General features: G+C 50.3%; 5 protein-coding genes across 5 annotated transcripts; 3 read left to right on the top strand and 2 right to left on the bottom strand.

Annotated features, from left to right (window-relative positions):
• Positions 1-819: 819 nt before the first annotated feature.
• Positions 820-2,581, top strand: COCVIDRAFT_101461 (hypothetical protein; the record flags this gene model as incomplete). The annotated part of the gene is made up of 3 exons (XM_014700291.1): positions 820-1,371; positions 1,436-2,485; positions 2,540-2,581. 3 exons carry the CDS (start codon positions 820-822, stop codon positions 2,579-2,581), a joined length of 1,644 nt encoding a protein of 547 aa, XP_014555777.1.
• A 1,797-nt stretch (positions 2,582-4,378) lies between these two features.
• Positions 4,379-5,337, top strand: COCVIDRAFT_101443 (hypothetical protein; the record flags this gene model as incomplete). The annotated part of the gene is made up of 2 exons (XM_014700290.1): positions 4,379-5,080; positions 5,149-5,337. 2 exons carry the CDS (start codon positions 4,379-4,381, stop codon positions 5,335-5,337), a joined length of 891 nt encoding a protein of 296 aa, XP_014555776.1.
• Positions 5,338-6,495: 1,158 nt separating this feature from the next.
• COCVIDRAFT_27352 (hypothetical protein) lies at positions 6,496-8,283 on the bottom strand (the record flags this gene model as incomplete). Its single annotated transcript, XM_014700289.1, has 4 exons — positions 6,496-6,551; positions 6,605-7,184; positions 7,239-7,381; positions 7,434-8,283. 4 exons carry the CDS (start codon positions 8,281-8,283, stop codon positions 6,496-6,498), a joined length of 1,629 nt encoding a protein of 542 aa, XP_014555775.1.
• A 1,139-nt stretch (positions 8,284-9,422) lies between these two features.
• COCVIDRAFT_101441 (hypothetical protein) lies at positions 9,423-17,354 on the top strand (the record flags this gene model as incomplete). Its single annotated transcript, XM_014700288.1, has 7 exons — positions 9,423-9,974; positions 10,033-10,190; positions 10,243-10,660; positions 10,709-15,070; positions 15,135-15,419; positions 15,494-15,909; positions 15,977-17,354. The coding sequence occupies 7 exons, from the start codon at positions 9,423-9,425 to the stop codon at positions 17,352-17,354; spliced, it is 7,569 nt and encodes a 2,522-aa protein (XP_014555774.1).
• Positions 17,355-17,571: 217 nt separating this feature from the next.
• COCVIDRAFT_16699 (hypothetical protein) lies at positions 17,572-18,432 on the bottom strand (the record flags this gene model as incomplete). The annotated part of the gene is made up of 2 exons (XM_014700263.1): positions 17,572-18,256; positions 18,314-18,432. The coding sequence occupies 2 exons, from the start codon at positions 18,430-18,432 to the stop codon at positions 17,572-17,574; spliced, it is 804 nt and encodes a 267-aa protein (XP_014555749.1).
• Between the last annotated feature and the right edge of the window lie 171 nt (positions 18,433-18,603).

The following is an 18,603-nucleotide window of genomic DNA, read 5'->3' as shown; positions in this document are numbered from 1 at the left end:
TGGCCAGACAGTCACGTGATGTCTTCAAGCGAGAAGGTCAGCCAGCTGCATTAGCGTGACAGGGGTGTCGTCTTGTAGCATCTGACTGTCGGACGTTGCTGAATAATGAATACTGTCGAACCCCCATTCGAGAAATGCATCGATGCATATCATCTAGCAATTCACGATCGGGATCGTGCTGGAGTTCTCTTGGCTGTCTAATTTCCAAGTCTGTGCCGCACCCGTTCCTGAGCTGGAAACTTCTAGGCAAGGCAGTTGTGCTCACGCTGTTGGCTGACATTTCTTGATTGCTTTTCATCCTTTTATGTATACTGTTTTCGAGGCAATCCCCCTTTGTTTCTGGCAATGGTCACCCAGTTGCATATCTTGGCACGTAATCGTTGTGTTACCTCAATCATGTTATTTCACAAGCATCAACTGGGTCGTGCCTGTTCGTTTCACACACAACATACAAAAGCCATTCATTCCCTTCCCAGCTACAGTATCAAACTTTAATTCCAACATTCCAAAACTCCATTTTACCTCGTGTCATCAACCCTCTTCCACTCCTGCCAACTGTGTACCTTGCCGATACTCCGCCCCTCATACGGGACAAATACCCAAATAGCAAGCACCTCAAGCCACTTCACATACAAGGCTGTTTTTGTAGCGGCGGGAAGTAGCTGCCCCTGATACCCCGTCTGCCAAGAGACTACACTTAGACAAGTGAAAGACAAACAACTTACTTTCACCATGTCAGCATCATCGGAAAAATACGCTTCTTCCTCCACCCCCGATACATCGCCGTCTCCAAAACGTTCGCTTGACAACGGCTCTCAAATGAACGACACACAACTAAGGCGCTCTCAGAGCCCAGTCCTCGACGAGAAGCCACCAGAGACGACCGAGCCAACAGGGGACGAAGGACCAGAGTACGAGCGTAAGATCCATGGCATCAAGTGGGTCATGACCGTCTTAGCCGTTCTCTCCTGCGTCTTCCTCTTCGCTCTCGACACCACCGTCGTGGCAGACATACAGCCCAATGTCATTGAATCTCTAGGGGAGTTTGAAAAGTATCCATGGCTTGCCACGGCCTACGCCCTTCCAGCCACTGCATTCGCCCTCATTCAGTCTAAGATGTATGGAGCTTTCGACATTAAATGGCTATATTTTGGTTACGTCGTCTGCTTCGAGGTCGGCAGTGCAATTTCTGCGGCTTCGCCAACCATGAACTCTCTCATTGTTGGGCGCATGATTGCTGGTATTGGCGGTTGCGGCATCTACGTCGGCTCCTTGACTTTCTTCAGCGTTGTCACTACGCCCAAAGAGCGCCCTCTTTACATTTCTCTCATCTCGCCAACTTGGGGAATCGGAACTGCCCTGGGCCCAATCGTAAGTAATTTTCCACTTTCCATGTTATTATCGCATGCGCATGACTGACTTTATATGTACAAAGGTCGGCGGAGGATTTGCCGAAAGTAGCCTTGGATGGCGATGGGGTTTCTACATTAACCTCTTGATCTTCGCACTGGCTGGACCTGTCCTAGTCTTCATCTTGCCTTCCATCGACTTCGCAAAGGGCAAGTCTGCCAAGCAGAGGCTGGACCATGTTGACTGGCTTGGACTAGTCGTATGGACCGGCTGGTGCGTCTCCTTCTTCATGGCTGTCACATATGGTGGAACCCTTTTCGAATGGGACTCTTACAGCATGATCATCCTCTGGGTTTTTGTTGGCGTTCTCGCAATCGGCTTCTACCTTACCCACAGGTTCCATCCCTTCATCGATGTGGAAAACCGACTCTACCCTAGCCACCTACTCCGAAACTTTAAGCTGGGAATTCTGCAGTTCGCCACTTTCGCTGCTGCCGCTGCTGTGTACATCCCCATCTACTACATCCCGCTCTTTTTCCAGTTTGCCAAAGGCGAGTCTCCCGTGAACGCTGCTGTCAAACTCCTTCCTTTCGTCTTCATGGTCTCCTTCACGGCCATTATGAACGGTTTCTTCATGTCGAAATGGGGTTACTACATGCCTTGGTTCCTTGTCGGCTCGCTTCTAGCCGTTATTGGAGGTGCACTCATGTACACGGTCGAAGTTGGCACAAGCGTCTCAGCAATCTACGGATACAGCGTTGTGCTGGGTATTGGCGGAGGTTGCTACTTGATCGCCGCCTTTGGTTGTATCTCAGACGTTGTCGAGCCCAAGGAAGTTTTCAACGCCATTGGTGTCATCAGCCTCATGCAGTGTATTGGAATTACTCTCTTCCCCGCTCTCTGCGGCAACGTATTCCAGAATGTGGGCCGCGAGGCCATCGTTCCGTACCTGCCATCCGACTTTACTGGTAACCCGCGTGTCATTCTTGCCGGCTCGAGCAGCGCAGAGTGGAAGAGCTTCTCCCCAGATGTGCAATTCCGACTTGCGAACGTCATTACCGACGTCATGAGCAACGTTTACATCATGACCATTATTGCCAGTGGTCTCACCGCTCTTCTCTCACCATTCCTTGGTGTAAGTACACTTCATTCATATTGAATAGACCACAAATTGCTGACACATCTTTAGTTCCGCAAAGTGGGCGGTGGCCAAGTCGCAGCCATGGCCTGAGACAACTTAAAATGATGCATTCGCAATTAGGTTTTGATGGCTGGGTTCATATGGAAATGGATTCGAGGAGGTTGGTGAGTGGACAGTCATAGTTTGAATTTCCTTCTCCTTACTGTAACGATCGCTTGGTGTTTTTCACGAGTCAGCACAGCGTTTTGTATGGCGTTTTCACAGCATTTCGATTCGATAATAATTGCCACTTACGGCATACGGTACATTAGGGACATGAGAGAGAAAACATAGTTAGGAGTATGTAAACAAATGGAGATGGTTCAGATCCAAACTAGACACTATCTAATCCAACGCGTATCGATGTCACATGTGACGAACTCTACCGGGTGCTAATATTAACTAAAACAATGCAAATTCAGCACTTTTGATTCGATGCGCATTGACCGTAAAACGCCGAGATAGTTGTTTACTATCTTTGTTAATGAAGAACTTTAATATCAATCTCCTGTTGCCGAGGTAGGGTTTATAGAAGTCTAGTGTTAAGGATGCTTCCATAGAATTCTCCTGTTTGACTGCTGCATATCCTAAACCTACCTAGTTTGTCTACATCACTCTAGATAATACAACTCAGTACAAGGAAAAATAAAATCCAGGAAATATACCGACATAAAATGATAATACAAATGGGCCTTCTCGCCAAGTGTCTCATGTAAGGCCTTCTATCCATTCTACAGGATGTTAAAACTTAAATATTTAATGCCTTCGACGTCCAAATGAGGTATGCTATCCAAGACGTCTATAGCTAAGGATAAATCCCATGCTTTTGACTTGCATACAACACGAAGTATGTAATCCTCACACAGTATTTTCGTTGAACGGTTCAGGGGCGAAAAGTAATGGCCGCTCAACGGCAGCCTTATATTCTGCACTCTTCCCAACAATAAATCTCAGCGGCACCGATAGTCTTCATGGATTGCTAATATAAAACCAAGACAGTGGAGGACCACGAACTTGGTGAATATATCCCAATAGAAAAGCTTGGTCCCATGTTACACCGACCACCATCGGGGTCTTGGCATTTCTTGGGATGCATACAGAGCGGCAGCGGGCAATGCAGCAGCGATCGGAGCACGACGACATGCGAAATATGCAACTGCCTGACTCTAGAAAGTTTTAAGTTTCAAATACATTAATGCACGCACCCATATCGGGGCGGAGGTATTCGGGCAGAGCAGTCGGATCCCGTGGACCATGGCCTCCCATTGCTGCCACCACCATCTCCGACTGCTCAAGCTTCCATCTCCGCACGACCAAAACCTTGGCTCGAATGACCCCCAAGTCTCCGGTGGACTGACACTTTGAACATTACTAACTGAGCGTCGGAAATCGGCGGCTGCAGTGTCACGCAGACACGGTTCACGGTGGCTATGGGTACTGGAGCGGAAAGTTTCTCGTGCTATGGCCATGTGGTCGTTGTATATGAGCTCGGGCGATGCTTAAAATATTTTGTTTCACTTTGAACGTAACAGAGTCCTACACTCGAACACCTGTTTGTTTCATTGCCAATACCAAGTTTTGTACACCACCCTCGAGCCCCTTCACTCCCCCATCCCGTCGCCATGACCAAAGAAGAAGACACCCAGAACCCCAGCGAGACCAGCTCCGCATCCGAGAACAAAGAACCTACCAACAAATATCTGGTTGCATATCGAAAGGTATATCGCTTCTTCGGATTCAGCAAAGGATACAACTTCCCACTATGTAAGTTTCACCTTCTGAACCTCACCCTCGAGTCTAGACGACAAAAACCAACAATGTCATCTAGGGGTAATCTTCGCAGGCGGTATGCTCGGCTTCTCCCTCTCGCGCCTGGGCGACCTCGACTACGACGGCTACTTCAAGCGCAACTTCGCCCTTGTCCCCGGCTACTGGTACTACTTCCGCAGCGGCTCCTACCGCTACGGCATGCTCATCCACCTTGCCGCCATCCTCCCCGCCGGCATCCTCATGACCTTCCAATTCACCCCCATCATCCGCCACAAATGGATCTTGTTCCACCGCCTCAATGGGTACGTCGTCTTGCTGCTGTGCTTGATCAGCAACGCTGCTGCGTTCGTCGTTATCCGGCACAAGCAGGGCGGAAATAGGATTAACAGCCATGCGGTGGAGACACTCATGGGGATTCTCACCACCATTGGAATTTTCATGGGTTGGTGGAATATCCGTCGGAAGCAGATTGAGCAGCATCGCGCGTGGATGTTGCGGACGATGTTTTACATGGCTGTTACGATTACGGCGCGTGTCATCAATTTTGCGGCGAAGGATATCATTACGAAGATTGGGAATTACTGGTCTGTCTGGATGTGCGATGAGATTAACTTTCTCTATATGAACTTGGGAATGGAGTTCCCCAAGGATACGTATCCAGACTGTATTTTGCCGGATGGATCGCTGAATCGCTGGAAGATGGTTGCGGTTGCGGCAAGGGAGGATCCGAATCATTTGGAGCAGGTTGGTGCGAGTGCTGTGTTGCCGTTTAGTACGATGGTAAGTTTGATCCTGGATATTTGCGATGTGTGAGATGACTATCAGAAGACTGACGGGTTGTGATTTAGCTGTGGATTTGCCTGTTTCTTCACATGATTGGCGTGGAGTTGTATTTGCGAATGACTCCTAGAGAAACTGAGAGACTTCGTCAGATCAGTTACGAGAAGCAGGTTGAGGCTGGTTATCGTAACCCTGGTAGTGCTGGGCTGGTCTTGGATCGATGGATCGATGGAGAGAAGTGGACTCCTAAGAAGTAAGAAAGATGTTTCCATGAGACGTGTTGGTAAGATGGAAAATGCTCTCTTTTGTGGCCCAGACAAGAGTCAGTGTGTGGAAGAGAGGGAGTTTCATGGGATTGGACGGCATTGCTATCGCAAAGTAGATGGTAAGATTGATGAGTTAGAATATATGGGGGATCCAAGCTGTGTACTGTTGCGCTGGTACGACGAACCTTGAAGCTCCCGCCACCCAGGTGGAGACTTCTTCAAGTGATGGGAACAGCATACTTTCATACATATGACTATATAGATTTTTTCATAAATTTATCGCATCTCTACGTTATCTTCGACAAATGGGTTGACTCCAAGCGATATCAAATATGCTTTTAATATTTTGCCTTTCATATTTTGGCTTTGATATGTCCGCAATGGTAGTCTCACATTGCGTTTATAGGTCAGAAATGTCCGTTCCGAGAATCTGTGGATCGCCCCGCTTGAAGCTGACATTAGAGCTGTGATGAAAATAACGGAAGACTTTGTGAGCCTTTGGTGGTCACATGTTCCGCGCTTGTAGTTTCGGTCGCCGCTTAAGTATAGTCTTAGAACAGTATTTCCGTGTCTATATACCATTTCCCCTCTTACTTCTAAAGCCATAATACGTCAAGCGATGATGAGCATATGTTGGGATGGATCCTTATCAGGTCTTGCTTTCGCTATCTGAAGTAAGGTGGAGATAGAGAGTTTCCTTAAAATTGCAATAGTTATGCGAGATGAAATCAAACAAAGGCCAGTCGGCATCAGAATGGAATAAACGTAAGGGAGGGCGAGAATAACAAGCGGAGGACAAGCTTTCCCTATTTAGAGATGTGAAGTGTTCTCAGTGCATTTTATCTTTGATCAGAGAAAGGAACGAGATTCGAAGAGGATTCGCCCATTTGCACTACTTTGTCTGGATTGGAAATCTGAAAGTATCATTACGCATAGGTCGATCTAGACAGGATTTGACAGCCCCAGAATGCTGGCTTGAGCAAACCTTCCGTGAAGAAATTCATTCATGTATTAAACCTCATGCTCTACGAAATATCTCATGCAGGAAGTCGAATGTCTTAGTATGTTCAAGTTGATCCCATCAAGCAAGAAGTCACAGAGATGGAATCAGAAGTGCATACGAAATAGTTGGAGAAGAAAGTCAAATTGTTAAATATCAAAACTGCAGTAAGCTAGATCTAGACTATCTAACAAAAACACCCATTCTAAAACATGCGCGTAGGTAGCTCTCCGAATTTCAACCCATTAACCAACTGACTGTTCTTGAAGGAACTGATACCGTTCATAAGGTTCTTCGTACCACTGTTATCCTTGCTCATCGGCTTCATGCTCTCAGGAGCACCATTGGTGTCGTTTTCGATAGCCTTCTTGTTGGTTTCAGCAGCTTCCTTGTCGTTTTCGGTAGCCTCCTTGTCCTTTTCGAGGAGATCAAATGCAAGACGTGCTGCGCTCGGGAGCTTGTTCTTATCGCCACTGGCTTCGATGTCCATCATTTCCTGGATCCAGGTGGTGATAGAATCGATCAACGCCTTTACTTCGTCCTTGGTGTTGTGTGCGTGAAGGAACAAGCGCACTCGGTCCTCGCCCTTGGGAACAATGGGGAACATAATGTTGCACCCGTTGAATCCGTCTCTGGTGAGGTGGAAGGCAAGGTAAAGCGCAGCCTTGGGACGACGAACCCAGAGAGGCACGATGTGGGTGATTGGTACTTCATGCCAGAGACCATCCTCATGAACTGGCATGTCAACCATACCCTTCTTCTTGGCCTTCTTGTAAATGGGGTGCGAGGTCAGTGTGTCCAAGTAGAATACAGTGAGATCGTGAAGATACTCGCGAGCCTGAAGGAAGTTAGTCGAAAAAGTATGAGACGATGATTGCGGTGTGCACTTTACCTCTTGGAACTTCTGGGATCGCATGAGTCGAATTCCGGCACGGCATGACGCTACTAGAGTGAACGGAGGTGCAACGGAGCAAATGAACATCTTAGCCTGAGTGGTGAGGAGCGAGCGAATCGTATTGTTGGACAGGATAGCCGCTTGGAGAGATGTTAGTATCACTCACTGAGTTGGGATCTTGAGTATACTTACCGCCACATCCGCCCAGGGCTTTGGTGAACGTGACCATGGTGACGGCAACTTCATCGGTGAGACCTTGTTCTCGAACAAAGCCAGTTCCTTCAGGGCCGCAAACACCGAAACTGTGGGCCTCGTCTACAATGAATTGGGCGTTTCCATGAGGGAAAATATCCTTGGCGGCTTCGATGAGCTCCTTCAGGGGGCAGATATCACCATCCATACTGTAGTAGCTCTCGACACCGACAATGACACAACGCTTGCCAGATTTGACCAGAGGGTTTGATTCTTTGACGCCCTCCATGACTTCGATAAAGTGGTCCACGTCATTGTGGCGGAAGGGCCTTTGGTCCAATGCCAAAGCGATTTTCATACCGGAAAGAGCCGTAGCGTGCATCAACTCGTCGTAGACAATCACGTCGCCAGATCTCGGGACAGTCGAGAAGATAGCCTGGTTGGCGGTGTATCCAGAGTGAACTACCAGCGCCGACTCAACACCCATGAGCTCTGCCAACTCCTTCTCGAAGTTATCTTGGTACGTCGTAGTTCCGTCCAACAGTCGCGAACCACCTGCACCCATGTAGAAGTTGGGGTTGGCGTCAAGTTCCTTGAGGAATTCTTCCCTCAGTGCGCCAGTGTGGTTCATCCCGAGCACATCGCAAGTGGAGAAATCAACGGTGTGACTAGGGAGATGTATTGGGAACGATAGACCCTGCTTCCGGTTGATGTCAAGCTCCTCCTCGATGTTACGGTAGAACACCGAGCTGTTTTTCATGCTCGGTGCCTTGACTTTCTGCGCAGCAGCCCATTCTTCTCTCCATTGGGCCCCGAGATCTTTCGTGCCCTCAGCGGTCTTGGCTACCATGGTGGCGAGGGAGTAGATTAGTGAGCTGTCGAAGTTGAAGAAGGATCTGGTGAATGATATCCTTGATGTGGAAGTAGCCAAGTTCTTCGCAAAGAGTGGCAGGATTCTGTGTGGTGATCATTGAGTGTTATTGTGGATGTACATTCATGTTTATATATTGCTGTGTGTCCAGATTAATTGAAAAGTATTTGCTGTTTAAGGAAAGAGATGTCTCCGTCCGTTTCACGGCCTTGCTGCGCAAAATTCACGGAAAGTTCCTATAGACCTCGCGGCCCATGGCGTACGCGAAAAGTGTGCCTGAGACCCTGGATCCGGGTCGATCCCTCTCGGGCACCAAATGAGTTCGAAACATGCTGGATGCCGAAATCTTCTACCGTGTCCGAGAGCCGCAAAATCTCAGTAAAGTGTCGGCCTTGCGACACATGAACACGTTTTGTGTCACATCACGTAGAAATCAGCAGAATCTCATCTGAGCGCCATATCTGACTGCAACGGAAACTCCGATATCCTGGTAGGAGGTTAACGCAGGAAAAGGCTTATTTTTTGAAAGTAAGAACTTTCTAGAGTAGCGGATATTCTTCACATGAGCCAAGCCAGTCACGTGACATACGGGATCTTGGCGTGATGCATCGGAGTGGGTTTGTGCTCAGCCTCAATCCCTACCACCGTCAGCCAAGCGCATGTTGCAGCTCGTTCCGTTCGACCGGGGGTGGCAGGAAATGAGCCTCTTCGGGGTGCAACTCCTGACGTTTCTTCCAGGGTCGACTACAAGCCCGGCTGCGTACGCACCGATTGTGGTGCCTGAAGCGTGATTCGGAGTGCCAATGATGTTTGCTACCAAGGCCGACAGGCTCTCCTATGAGGCCTAGAATCCGAGATCCAGCAACCGGGGAGAATGGATGCTGCCTGCTCAGTTCCGTTGGCCTTCACTCCGATAACCGATGTTGCTTTCATGGCTTCATAGCCCGAAGATGTTGAAGAGTTGTAGGAGGATAATTAGAATGCAATGTCCCTCAAAGTGGAAGCAAGGCAACTCGCGATCATCACCACGCTTCTTCAGCAAACAATCTCTCCCCAGAAGTCACCCGCAGGGAATCTCGTGACAACTTTCCGACAAGAATCTTTATCCAGCAGCAAAAATGTCGATCACAAACGGAACGAACGTCACCAATGGCAACGGTGTCTCTCACACCAATGGCCACGCTAATGGTACTAATGGTACTAATGCTCATGCTAACGGTACTAACGGTACCAACGGCTATGTCAATGGTGGTTCGCACGAGAATGGTATCAATGGTGGGTCGTATGCCAACGGCACCAATGGCTTGCACGTGGATGATGCCGACAAGAAGACCATCCCCATCGCGATCTGCGGTATGGGTCTCCGACTCCCTGGAGGAAATCACACCCCTCAGGAGTTCTGGGAGTTCCTCGTCAACAAAGGGGACGGCAGGGTCCGAGTTCCAATGTCACGTTACAACGTGTCAGCCTACCACGAAACCACAAAGCGGCCTACGACTGTAGCGACCGAATATGGATACTTCCTTGACGAAGATGTCAAGCTCGGTGCCATGGATACAAGCCGATTTTCCATGAGCCGTTCTGATGTCGAGTTTTCCGACCCTCAGCAACGACACCTATTGGAAGTGGTTATGGAGGCACTCGAGGACGCTGGAGAAGCCAACTTTAGAGTAAGTGTTTTCGAATTCTTCCTAGAAATATATTCACTCCTGCTAACATCAACTCTAGGGTAAAAAGATTGGTTGTTACTTCGGAAACATGTGCGAGGACTGGGGAGAGATGATGAACCGAGACCCACTCTGGCACGGTGCGAATAAGATTGACGGTTACCAAGATTGGATGCTTGCGAACCGTATCTCTTATGAGTTCGGATTAACTGGACCAAGGTTTGCCCCACCGTTCCGATTTTGCAAGTACTGAGCGGCTGACATTGTATAGCCTGACTATCCGCACTGCTTGCTCATCTGCACTGACAGGTCTTGCTGAGGCGTTTGCAGCCATACAAAGAGGAATTTGCGAGGGTGCCATTGTAGCTGGCAGCAATCTGATCATGGCACCTGGCATGACCCAGCAGATGACTGAGAAGGGCATTCTGTCCCCTAACGGCTCTTGCAAGACTTTCTCTGCTGATGCGGACGGATATGCACGTGGTGAAGCATTTACTGCAGTATTCATAAAGCCCCTAGATGCTGCTATTCGCGATGGAAACCCAATCCGGGCCGTCATCAGAGCAGCAGTCGCAAACTCGGATGGTAAGACGCAGGGTATCACGCAGCCCAATGGATATGCGCACGAGGCTATGATTCGACTGGCATACAAACAGGCTGGTATTACGGTGAGTAACTATCCCAAAAACGTGACTGAGACACCATGACTAACAATAATTTCTCAGGATTTCTCCAAGACGGCATACTTTGAATGCCATGGAACTGGCACAAGTGTCGGCGATCCTATCGAAACCGGAGCAGTTGCCAGGGTGTTCGGAGACAAGGGCATTCACATCACCTCTGTGAAGCCCAATGTCGGTCACACCGAGGGTGCCTCTGGTCTCGTCTCGTTGATCAAGGCTGTCATGTCCCTCGAGAACCGCACAATCCCACCAAACATCAAGTTCACTATTCCGAACCCGAAGATTCCTTTCAAGGAGGCCAAACTCACTGTTCCCGTTGAACCAACACCCTTCCCTGAGGATCGCTGTGAGCGTGTCAGTGTAAACAGTTTCGGTCTCGGTGGATCGAATGCGCACGTCATTGTCGACTCAGCAAGGAGCTTCAATATTCCCAAGCGGACGATCCGAGATGCGGACGTGGAGCAAGATGCCCAGCTGCTTCTGTTCTCAGCAGGTTCTGCTCCTTCATTGAAGTCGACTATCACTCGCTACGAAGATTGGGTTCAGAAGCACGCCGATGAGCCTGAAAAGATTAGTGACCTCAGCTACACTCTCGCCAACAGGCGTGAGCACCTCGCTCATCGGGCCTTCAAGGTCGTGGGTGCTAACGAGACTCCGGCTTCCCAGGGTAGGAAGATTCCTGGTCAGCCCGTCAACCTCGTCATGGTTTTTACGGGTCAGGGAGCGCAATGGCCCCGCATGGGTCGTGAGCTACTCCTGCGCGATGATTCAGTCTTCCAAAAGACTATCAGGGCGCTGGACAAGCACCTTCAATCTATCTCCCAACCTCCAGAGTGGACGATCGAGCAAGAGCTCTTGAAGTCAGCCAAGATTTCGCAAGTCCAAAAGGCAGAGCTCTCGCAGCCACTATGTACTGCTGTGCAGATTGGCCTGGTTGATCTCTTGGCAAGCATCGGGGTCGAGCCCGCTGCAGTTGTTGGTCACAGCAGCGGTGAACTCGCTGGTGCGTACGCTGCTGGGGCGCTTACCGCAAAGGAGGCCATCATTGGAGCCTACCAACGTGGACAGGCTGCCAAGCTTCAGAAGAGAAAGGGTGCCATGGCAGCTGTAGGTCTTGGCTGGGATGCGGTCGAACCGTACTTGAACGCACCTCATGTTGTCGTTGCGTGCGAGAACTCTCCTCAGAGCGTCACCCTCTCGGGTGATGCCGAAGCGGTACAAGACACAGTCAACCGTATCAAAGAAGCGCACCCCGACATCACAGCTCGACTTCTCAAGGTAGAAAAGGCATACCACTCATACCACATGCGTGAGATTGGACCCGAATACCACGCCATGATTGAGCCGCACCTCGTAGGCAAGCAAGCCACCAAGCCCTTCTTCTCTAGTGTTACTGGTACGGGAGAGCCAGAGCAACGCAAATTGGATGCCAAATATTGGCAGCAGAACCTTGAATCGCCTGTGCTCTTCAGCCCTGCTGTGGCAGGTTTGCTGAAGCATGTCAAGAACCCGGCCTTCCTTGAAGTCGGTCCACATGGAGCTCTGGCCGGACCAGCACGACAGATCTTCGCCAAGGCATCTGCTTCTCCGTCATACCTCTCGGTGATGACTCGTAATGAAGATTGCGTGCAATCGTACTTGACCGCTGTCGGCAAGCTCTTTGAGCTGAACGTCCCGCTCAACTATGAGGCCATTGCCCCTGCCGGAGAGACGCTTCCAGATCTTCCCCGTTACCCTTGGCACTATGATGGCGAGTTCTGGGTCGAGTCTCGCATGTCCAAAGAGTGGAGATTCCCTAAGTTCCCCAGACACCCGCTCCTGGGACGTCAACAGTTGGAGAGCACCAGCCTTGAGCCCAGTTGGAGGAACGTCATTAACATTGAAGACGCTCCTTGGCTTCGAGACCACCAAGTTCAGGGTGCTGTTGTCTTCCCTGCCGCAGGCTACTTTGCAATGGCAGGCGAGGCGATTCGACAGCTGAGTGGTATCGAAGACTCCTATAGCCTTTCCCATATGGTGCTCAGCCAGGCCCTGATGTTGCAGGAGGGTGTTGATACTGAGATCGTTACGAATCTCCGCCCTCTACGACTGACTGACACTGCAGATAGTCAGTGGTGGGAATTCTCAATTGCCTCCTACAATGGTAACTCATGGGTGAAGCACTGTGTCGGCCGAGTGTCGGCTGTTCCATCTGCCGGGCCAAAGCAGGCTGAAGAGGTCAAGTCGCTTCCTCGGAAGTTGGATACCTTCAAGGTCTTCAACACTCTCGCAAAGTCTGGAATGCAATACGGGCCAGCATTCCAGCGTCTGGACCAGATCAGCGCACACCCCCTCGAGACCAGGGCTGTGAGCAGTCTTACTAAGAACTTGAATGGAGATGAGAACAAGTACCACCTTCATCCGACAGTCATCGATGCTGCCCTTCAAATGGGACTTGTCGCTGCCAGATCTGGCAAGCTTGACGCAAACAACTGCGCCGCGATGCCTACGTTGATCGAGGAGGTGACCATCTTCCGTAGCAACCCAGAAGCAGGAATGTTCGCATCAGCATCAACGCATATTCAGCCTGGCAGTGGTGAAATTCGAGGTCGTTTCCAAGTCACTGCAGACGGCAAGGCAGTAATGGACATGCCCAAGGCAGCATTCACACCTATCGAACAGGGTGACAAGGATGTTGTTCATAAGCTTCCCATCAGCGGACGTCTAAGCTGGCAGCCTCACGTGGACTTTGTCGATGTGGCTTCTCTCATCACATCCAAAGTCGATGGGGCAACGTGGGCGCCTTTGTTTCAAGAGCTGACTGAGCTCTGCTACGTCTTTTTCCAGAGATGTATCGACGATGTCAAGCTAGTGGAGAACCCCACGGTCCAGCGGTTTGCAACCTGGGTTCGCCGTCAATACCAAACCCTGGATAAGAACCACCCAGCACAAGCTCTCAGTATGGAACAAATTGTTGAAAGAGCCCACACTATTGGAGAGAGCTTGGCGGGGTCGCCGCTTGCTCCCGCTGCTGACTGCATCTTGGAAGTTGGTGGGAACTTCGTCGAGTTGGTGACCGGTGAAAAGAACATCTTCGAAGTCCTCTCTCATGATGATCTTCTTACAAAACTCTATAATGCAGCCAACACTACCGATAAGTCGGCGTTCCTCAAGAGCTTGGCTCACGCAAGGCCTAGTCTTCGTATTTTGGAACTTGGTGGCAGCACAGGAGAACTGGCCTCGTCTATCATCAAGGATCTGAGTCTTCCCAACGGCGGATCCCTCTACTATAGATACACCTTGACCGATTCTCAGTCGAGCACCCTCGCCGGACTCAAGAAGCAGTTCCAGCGTTTTGATAACATGGACTTCCGCACCCTGGACATCTCCAAGGACTTGGCCGAGCAGGGCTTTAAGGAGGAGGACAAATATGATCTCATTGTCGCGACAAACTGTGTCCACGCTACTCCAAGCTTGTGCGATTCTCTGACCAACATCCGTAAGCTTTTGGCACCCGGAGGCCGCCTCCTCTTGCAAGAGCTCAACACCCAGACGAAGTGGGTCAACTGCATTCTTGGCTTCCTTGACGAATGGTGGATTGGCGAAAACGATGGGCGACCTGACGAACCCTACGTTTCTCCGGAGCGCTGGGAGGCCGAGCTGAAGCGCGCTGGCTTCGCTGCTCCAGCCATTGCGCTAGACTCGCCAGCTCCATACCAGTCCCACGCTGTCATCATTGCGAGACCGGAAGAAGACACCAAGCCAGCCGAGAACAAGCATGTCACTGTGCTAGCATACAAGCACGATGGAAAGAATGTCGATGCTGTCAGTCGGAAGCTCCAGAGCCGAGGCTACAAGGTCAGCAAGTGTAGTTTCGGGGCTGAGTTGCCGCAAGAGTCTCAATATGTGATCAGTCTCCTTGACGAGGAAAGCCCCTTCTTCGAAAACATTGACCAGAACCGTTTCCAGGCTTTGCAAAGGTTTATTGCCAATATTGGCGACCGGGGCTTCTTCTGGATCACCCGCCCATCTCAAATGCAGTCTGCGGATCCGCGATATGCGACTGTGATTGGTGCCATCCGCTCCATTCGCCACGAAGACACCATCGACTTTGCTACCTGCGAGGTTGATGATGTGAGCGCTTCACTAGATCTGGTCGCTGATGCTTTCACTCACTTCCAGAAGCAGAAGGAAGATGAGTTCTTCAGGCCCAACTACGAGTACGCGATTGTCAACGACACTATCAATGTACCTCGCTTCTACCCCTTCACCTTTGGTGATGAGCGCACCTCTAGCCGTGCCACTAACGAGCGCGTATCTCTGGTGGCTGAGAGGCCTGGTCGTCTGAACACTCTAGGTTGGGTGTCACGTCGAACTCAGCCTCTGGTTGGAGATCAGGTCGATGTCGAGGTCTTTTACTCTGAACTTACACCCAAGGTACGTTTACTTTTCCTCTATCACGCTCACTTCATGCAGTCGATAGAATCTGATTCGTTTCTAGGATGTTGCCGAAGTCATGGGCAATAGCCCGTACCCTGCTGGAGGTCTCGGCAGAAGCGCCGCTGGTAGAATCTCTGCCATCGGACCCGACGTCAAGGGTTTCGCTGTTGGCGACCGTGTAATTGGTCTTGGCTCTGGTAGCTTCTCTTCACATCTGCGTGTGTCAGAGAAACTGCTTGAGAAGATTCCTGATAGCATCTCGTTCGAAGAAGCAGCAACTCTTCCTGCTGCGTTTGGAATGGCACTTGCAGCTCTGCACTCTACCGGAAACCTACAAATTGGACAGGTAAGCAAACTTCCCCTCCATCTTTGCCTAAGAAATGGAGGAAAGTGAGGATTCTGAGCTAACATGACCAATAGTCTGTTCTCATCCACAACGCCACTGGCAATGTTGGCCGCGCTGCATTGCAACTCGCGAAGGCGTCAAAGGCAGACGTATATGCAACTGTTAAGACTGAGGAGGAAGCCAAGTACCTCATTGAAAATTTTGATATTCCAAAGAGTCATATCTTCTCGTCTTTGGATGACAGCTTCTTGCAGGGTGTTCTGGAAGCAACGGGTGGAGAGGGTGTTGACCTTGCTCTGAACTCGCTGTCTGGTGATCTTTTGCACGCTACCTGGAAGTGTGTTGCTGAGTTCGGAAAGATGATTGAGATTGGCACTACGGATCTTGTTGGGGCGGGTAAGCTGGAGCTGAACGCCTTCTTGGGAGGTAGAAGCTACACTGGTGTCAATTTGGAGGCTTTGGTAGCCAAGAAACCGGCTGTTGTCAAGGGGTAAGTGCATACACCGAGACGCCTTTATGCCATCGGACTTAGAACTAACAATATGCTTTCCTTGCAGACTGCTCCAATCGACGGTCAAGTACTTGAAGGAGGGCAGCATTACTCCAATCAACTCTCGGGTGGTGTATGAGGCTGCGGGCGTCGAGGATGCCATCAAGCACGTGCAAGAGGAAGAGGAACTAAGCCAGGTTGTTCTCCAGCTCAGGGACACAAATGGCGAGCTCAAGATTAACGCCAGCACGATCAAGGTCGCTGATGACTTGTTCACGGTTGACAAGACAGCCTCATACCTGCTCGCAGGAGGTTTGGGTGGTATCGGCACCGTCATTGCCAGGCACTTGGTTGAGAATGGAGCCCGCCGCATCGTCTGCTTCTCACGAAACCCTGGAACACGCCCTGAAGACATTAACACCATCCAAGAACTTGAGAGCATGGGCTGCGAAGTTGTTCTTGTCAAGGGCGACATCAGCAACAGGGAAGACGTTTTCCGCGCCGTTAAGCAATCGCCCAACCTTAAGGGCATTCTTCACTCACCCATGTTCCTCCAGGATGAGGCATTCCGCAACATGACGGTGGAGCAGTGGATCAAGGCCACCAGTCCAAAGGTCAAGGGTGCTTGGTACCTCCACGAGGCTACAGTTGGAGCCGGTATCAATCTCGACTTCTTCGTGTTCTTGTCATCCATGTCTGGCGCCATCGGCCAGCCTGGTCAGGCCAACTATGCGGGCGCCAACACTTTCCTAGACGCCTTTGCATTGTGGCGCAACAGCAACGGACTTCCAGCATCTTCCATCGATATTGGTGCTGTTGCCGACATGGGCTACGCCGCCCGTGATCAGCAGCTGCTGCAGAGGCTCATCAAGAACGGCTACTCTGGCGTCACAGAGTCCGAGATGATCGAGGCTTTCCGCGCAGCAGCGTCATACCCCGTGCCCTCCCTCAACATCAACACCAAGAAGAGTGCCTTTGCCCACAAGAACACATTTGCCACGGGCTTCGGCTCCGACAAGTCGTTCACCCACCCTGAAAACCGTACCTTCTGGAAGAAAGACCTCCGGACGGGCGTGTGGTACAACATCAGCGACGGTGACGAGGGCAAGGGAGGCAGTGGCAACGACGGCTTCAAGGCGTTCCTCTCCGCGGCCAAGAACGACGCCGAGACGCTCGCCAAGCCTGAGACGGCGGTCTACTTTGGCACTGAGATCGGAAAGCAGCTCATGCGATTGCTGCTGCGACCCGATGATGAGGAGCTCGACATCACGATGCCCGTGCAGCAACTCGGTCTCGACTCGCTCGTCGGCATCGAGCTGCGCAACTGGTGGAGACAGACGTTTGGCTTTGATATTAGTGTGCTGCAGCTTTTGGGCTTTGGAACGTTGGAGGAGCTGGGTAAGCAGGCTGCAGGTGGTTTGGCTAAGGCTATTGGCGGTAAATGACCAGAGCTAGAGTTTGGGCACATTTCCTTTGTTTGGGTGTTTTTGTTCTTAATCGCATTGATAGTAGCTTTTATGTGGTTTTTACTAGCAATTCGAAAAGTGTTTAATAGTTCTTTTTTTCTTGGATACATATGTATATATGAATATTTATTCAATTTAACATCTTGATTTCAAGCAATGAATGCATAGTTTGTTCTTCCCCCAGCAGCTACCATCTCTAAGAGAAGCGTAGTATGCGGTTAGTCCTGACCTGTTCAGCAGGCGACTGGACCTCAGCCACTCCAGCATTGTCTGCAGTTGTTTGACGACCAAGAATATGTCCATTGCTTTCGATGGGTTTTTTGTCTCCTGCATGGAGTCTCACACCTTTGTTGCACGCAGCAAAAATTGCACTGAGGTCTAGTTTGTCTGCAACCACGCTTACCGCAATGCCCTGGTCTCTGACAGTGACATTTGAGATGTCCAGCTGAATCTTGAGCTCTTCACTCGTTTCTGAAATGACGCCACTGATTGCGAGTCCCTGTTCTTTCACTGTAACTCCTCTTATCGACACATTGGTTCCAGTACGTTCGGACATTGTCTTGCTGAGAGCCTCCTCGCTAAGCTGGCAGTATGCCTGGCTCGAGGACTTCAGGTGCTGCAGCTCGCTTATCAGCTCCTTCATTTCTTCTTTGGACTCGTCATCCACCGAGGCTGGAAAGGGCTCCTGTTGTACCTGTCCTGCGTTATTGCTTGCAATGTCTGAAGCTATGTTTAGCTGTCTTATCTTCTCCTCAATGTTAGTTTCAACCCCTTTTGTCACGGCCATCTTTTTCCCGATATCCTTTTCATGTTTTTCCAGCTGTTGAGCCTTCTCGGATATTGTGTCCGGCGTAAATGCTGGATTGGAGAGCCTAGCATATCTGCGTTAGTTAGCTACACAATTGAATACTATCACTAGTGGATGTTGCAATACTTACATTACTACAGTCGTGAGTGCAAGTTGAAGTGTGGCTTTATAGTTATCTAGTTGGCCCCTAAAGGCATCAATCTTCCTCTGGCCGAAGATTGCACTCTTTAACCTGTCAACCTTAGACATCTTGTCCTCAATCGAATGTCGCATCGTCTGGTTCAGCTATTCACCGAAGCGTTTGGGTGCGCCTTCGCAGTTTTCGAGGCTACGTGTAATGATTGGACCAGCTAGTAGACCTTGAGTTGTGTTTTGCGCGGCTAATACCGGGCGCAAGGCAGCCTAACCTAACAACCCAGC

Source organism: Bipolaris victoriae (assembly GCF_000527765.1).
Source record: "Bipolaris victoriae FI3 unplaced genomic scaffold scaffold_51, whole genome shotgun sequence".
NCBI lineage: Eukaryota > Fungi > Ascomycota > Dothideomycetes > Pleosporales > Pleosporaceae > Bipolaris > Bipolaris victoriae.
The sequence above is the reverse complement of the archived record's forward strand: the minus strand, read 5'-3'. Positions and strand labels throughout refer to the sequence as shown.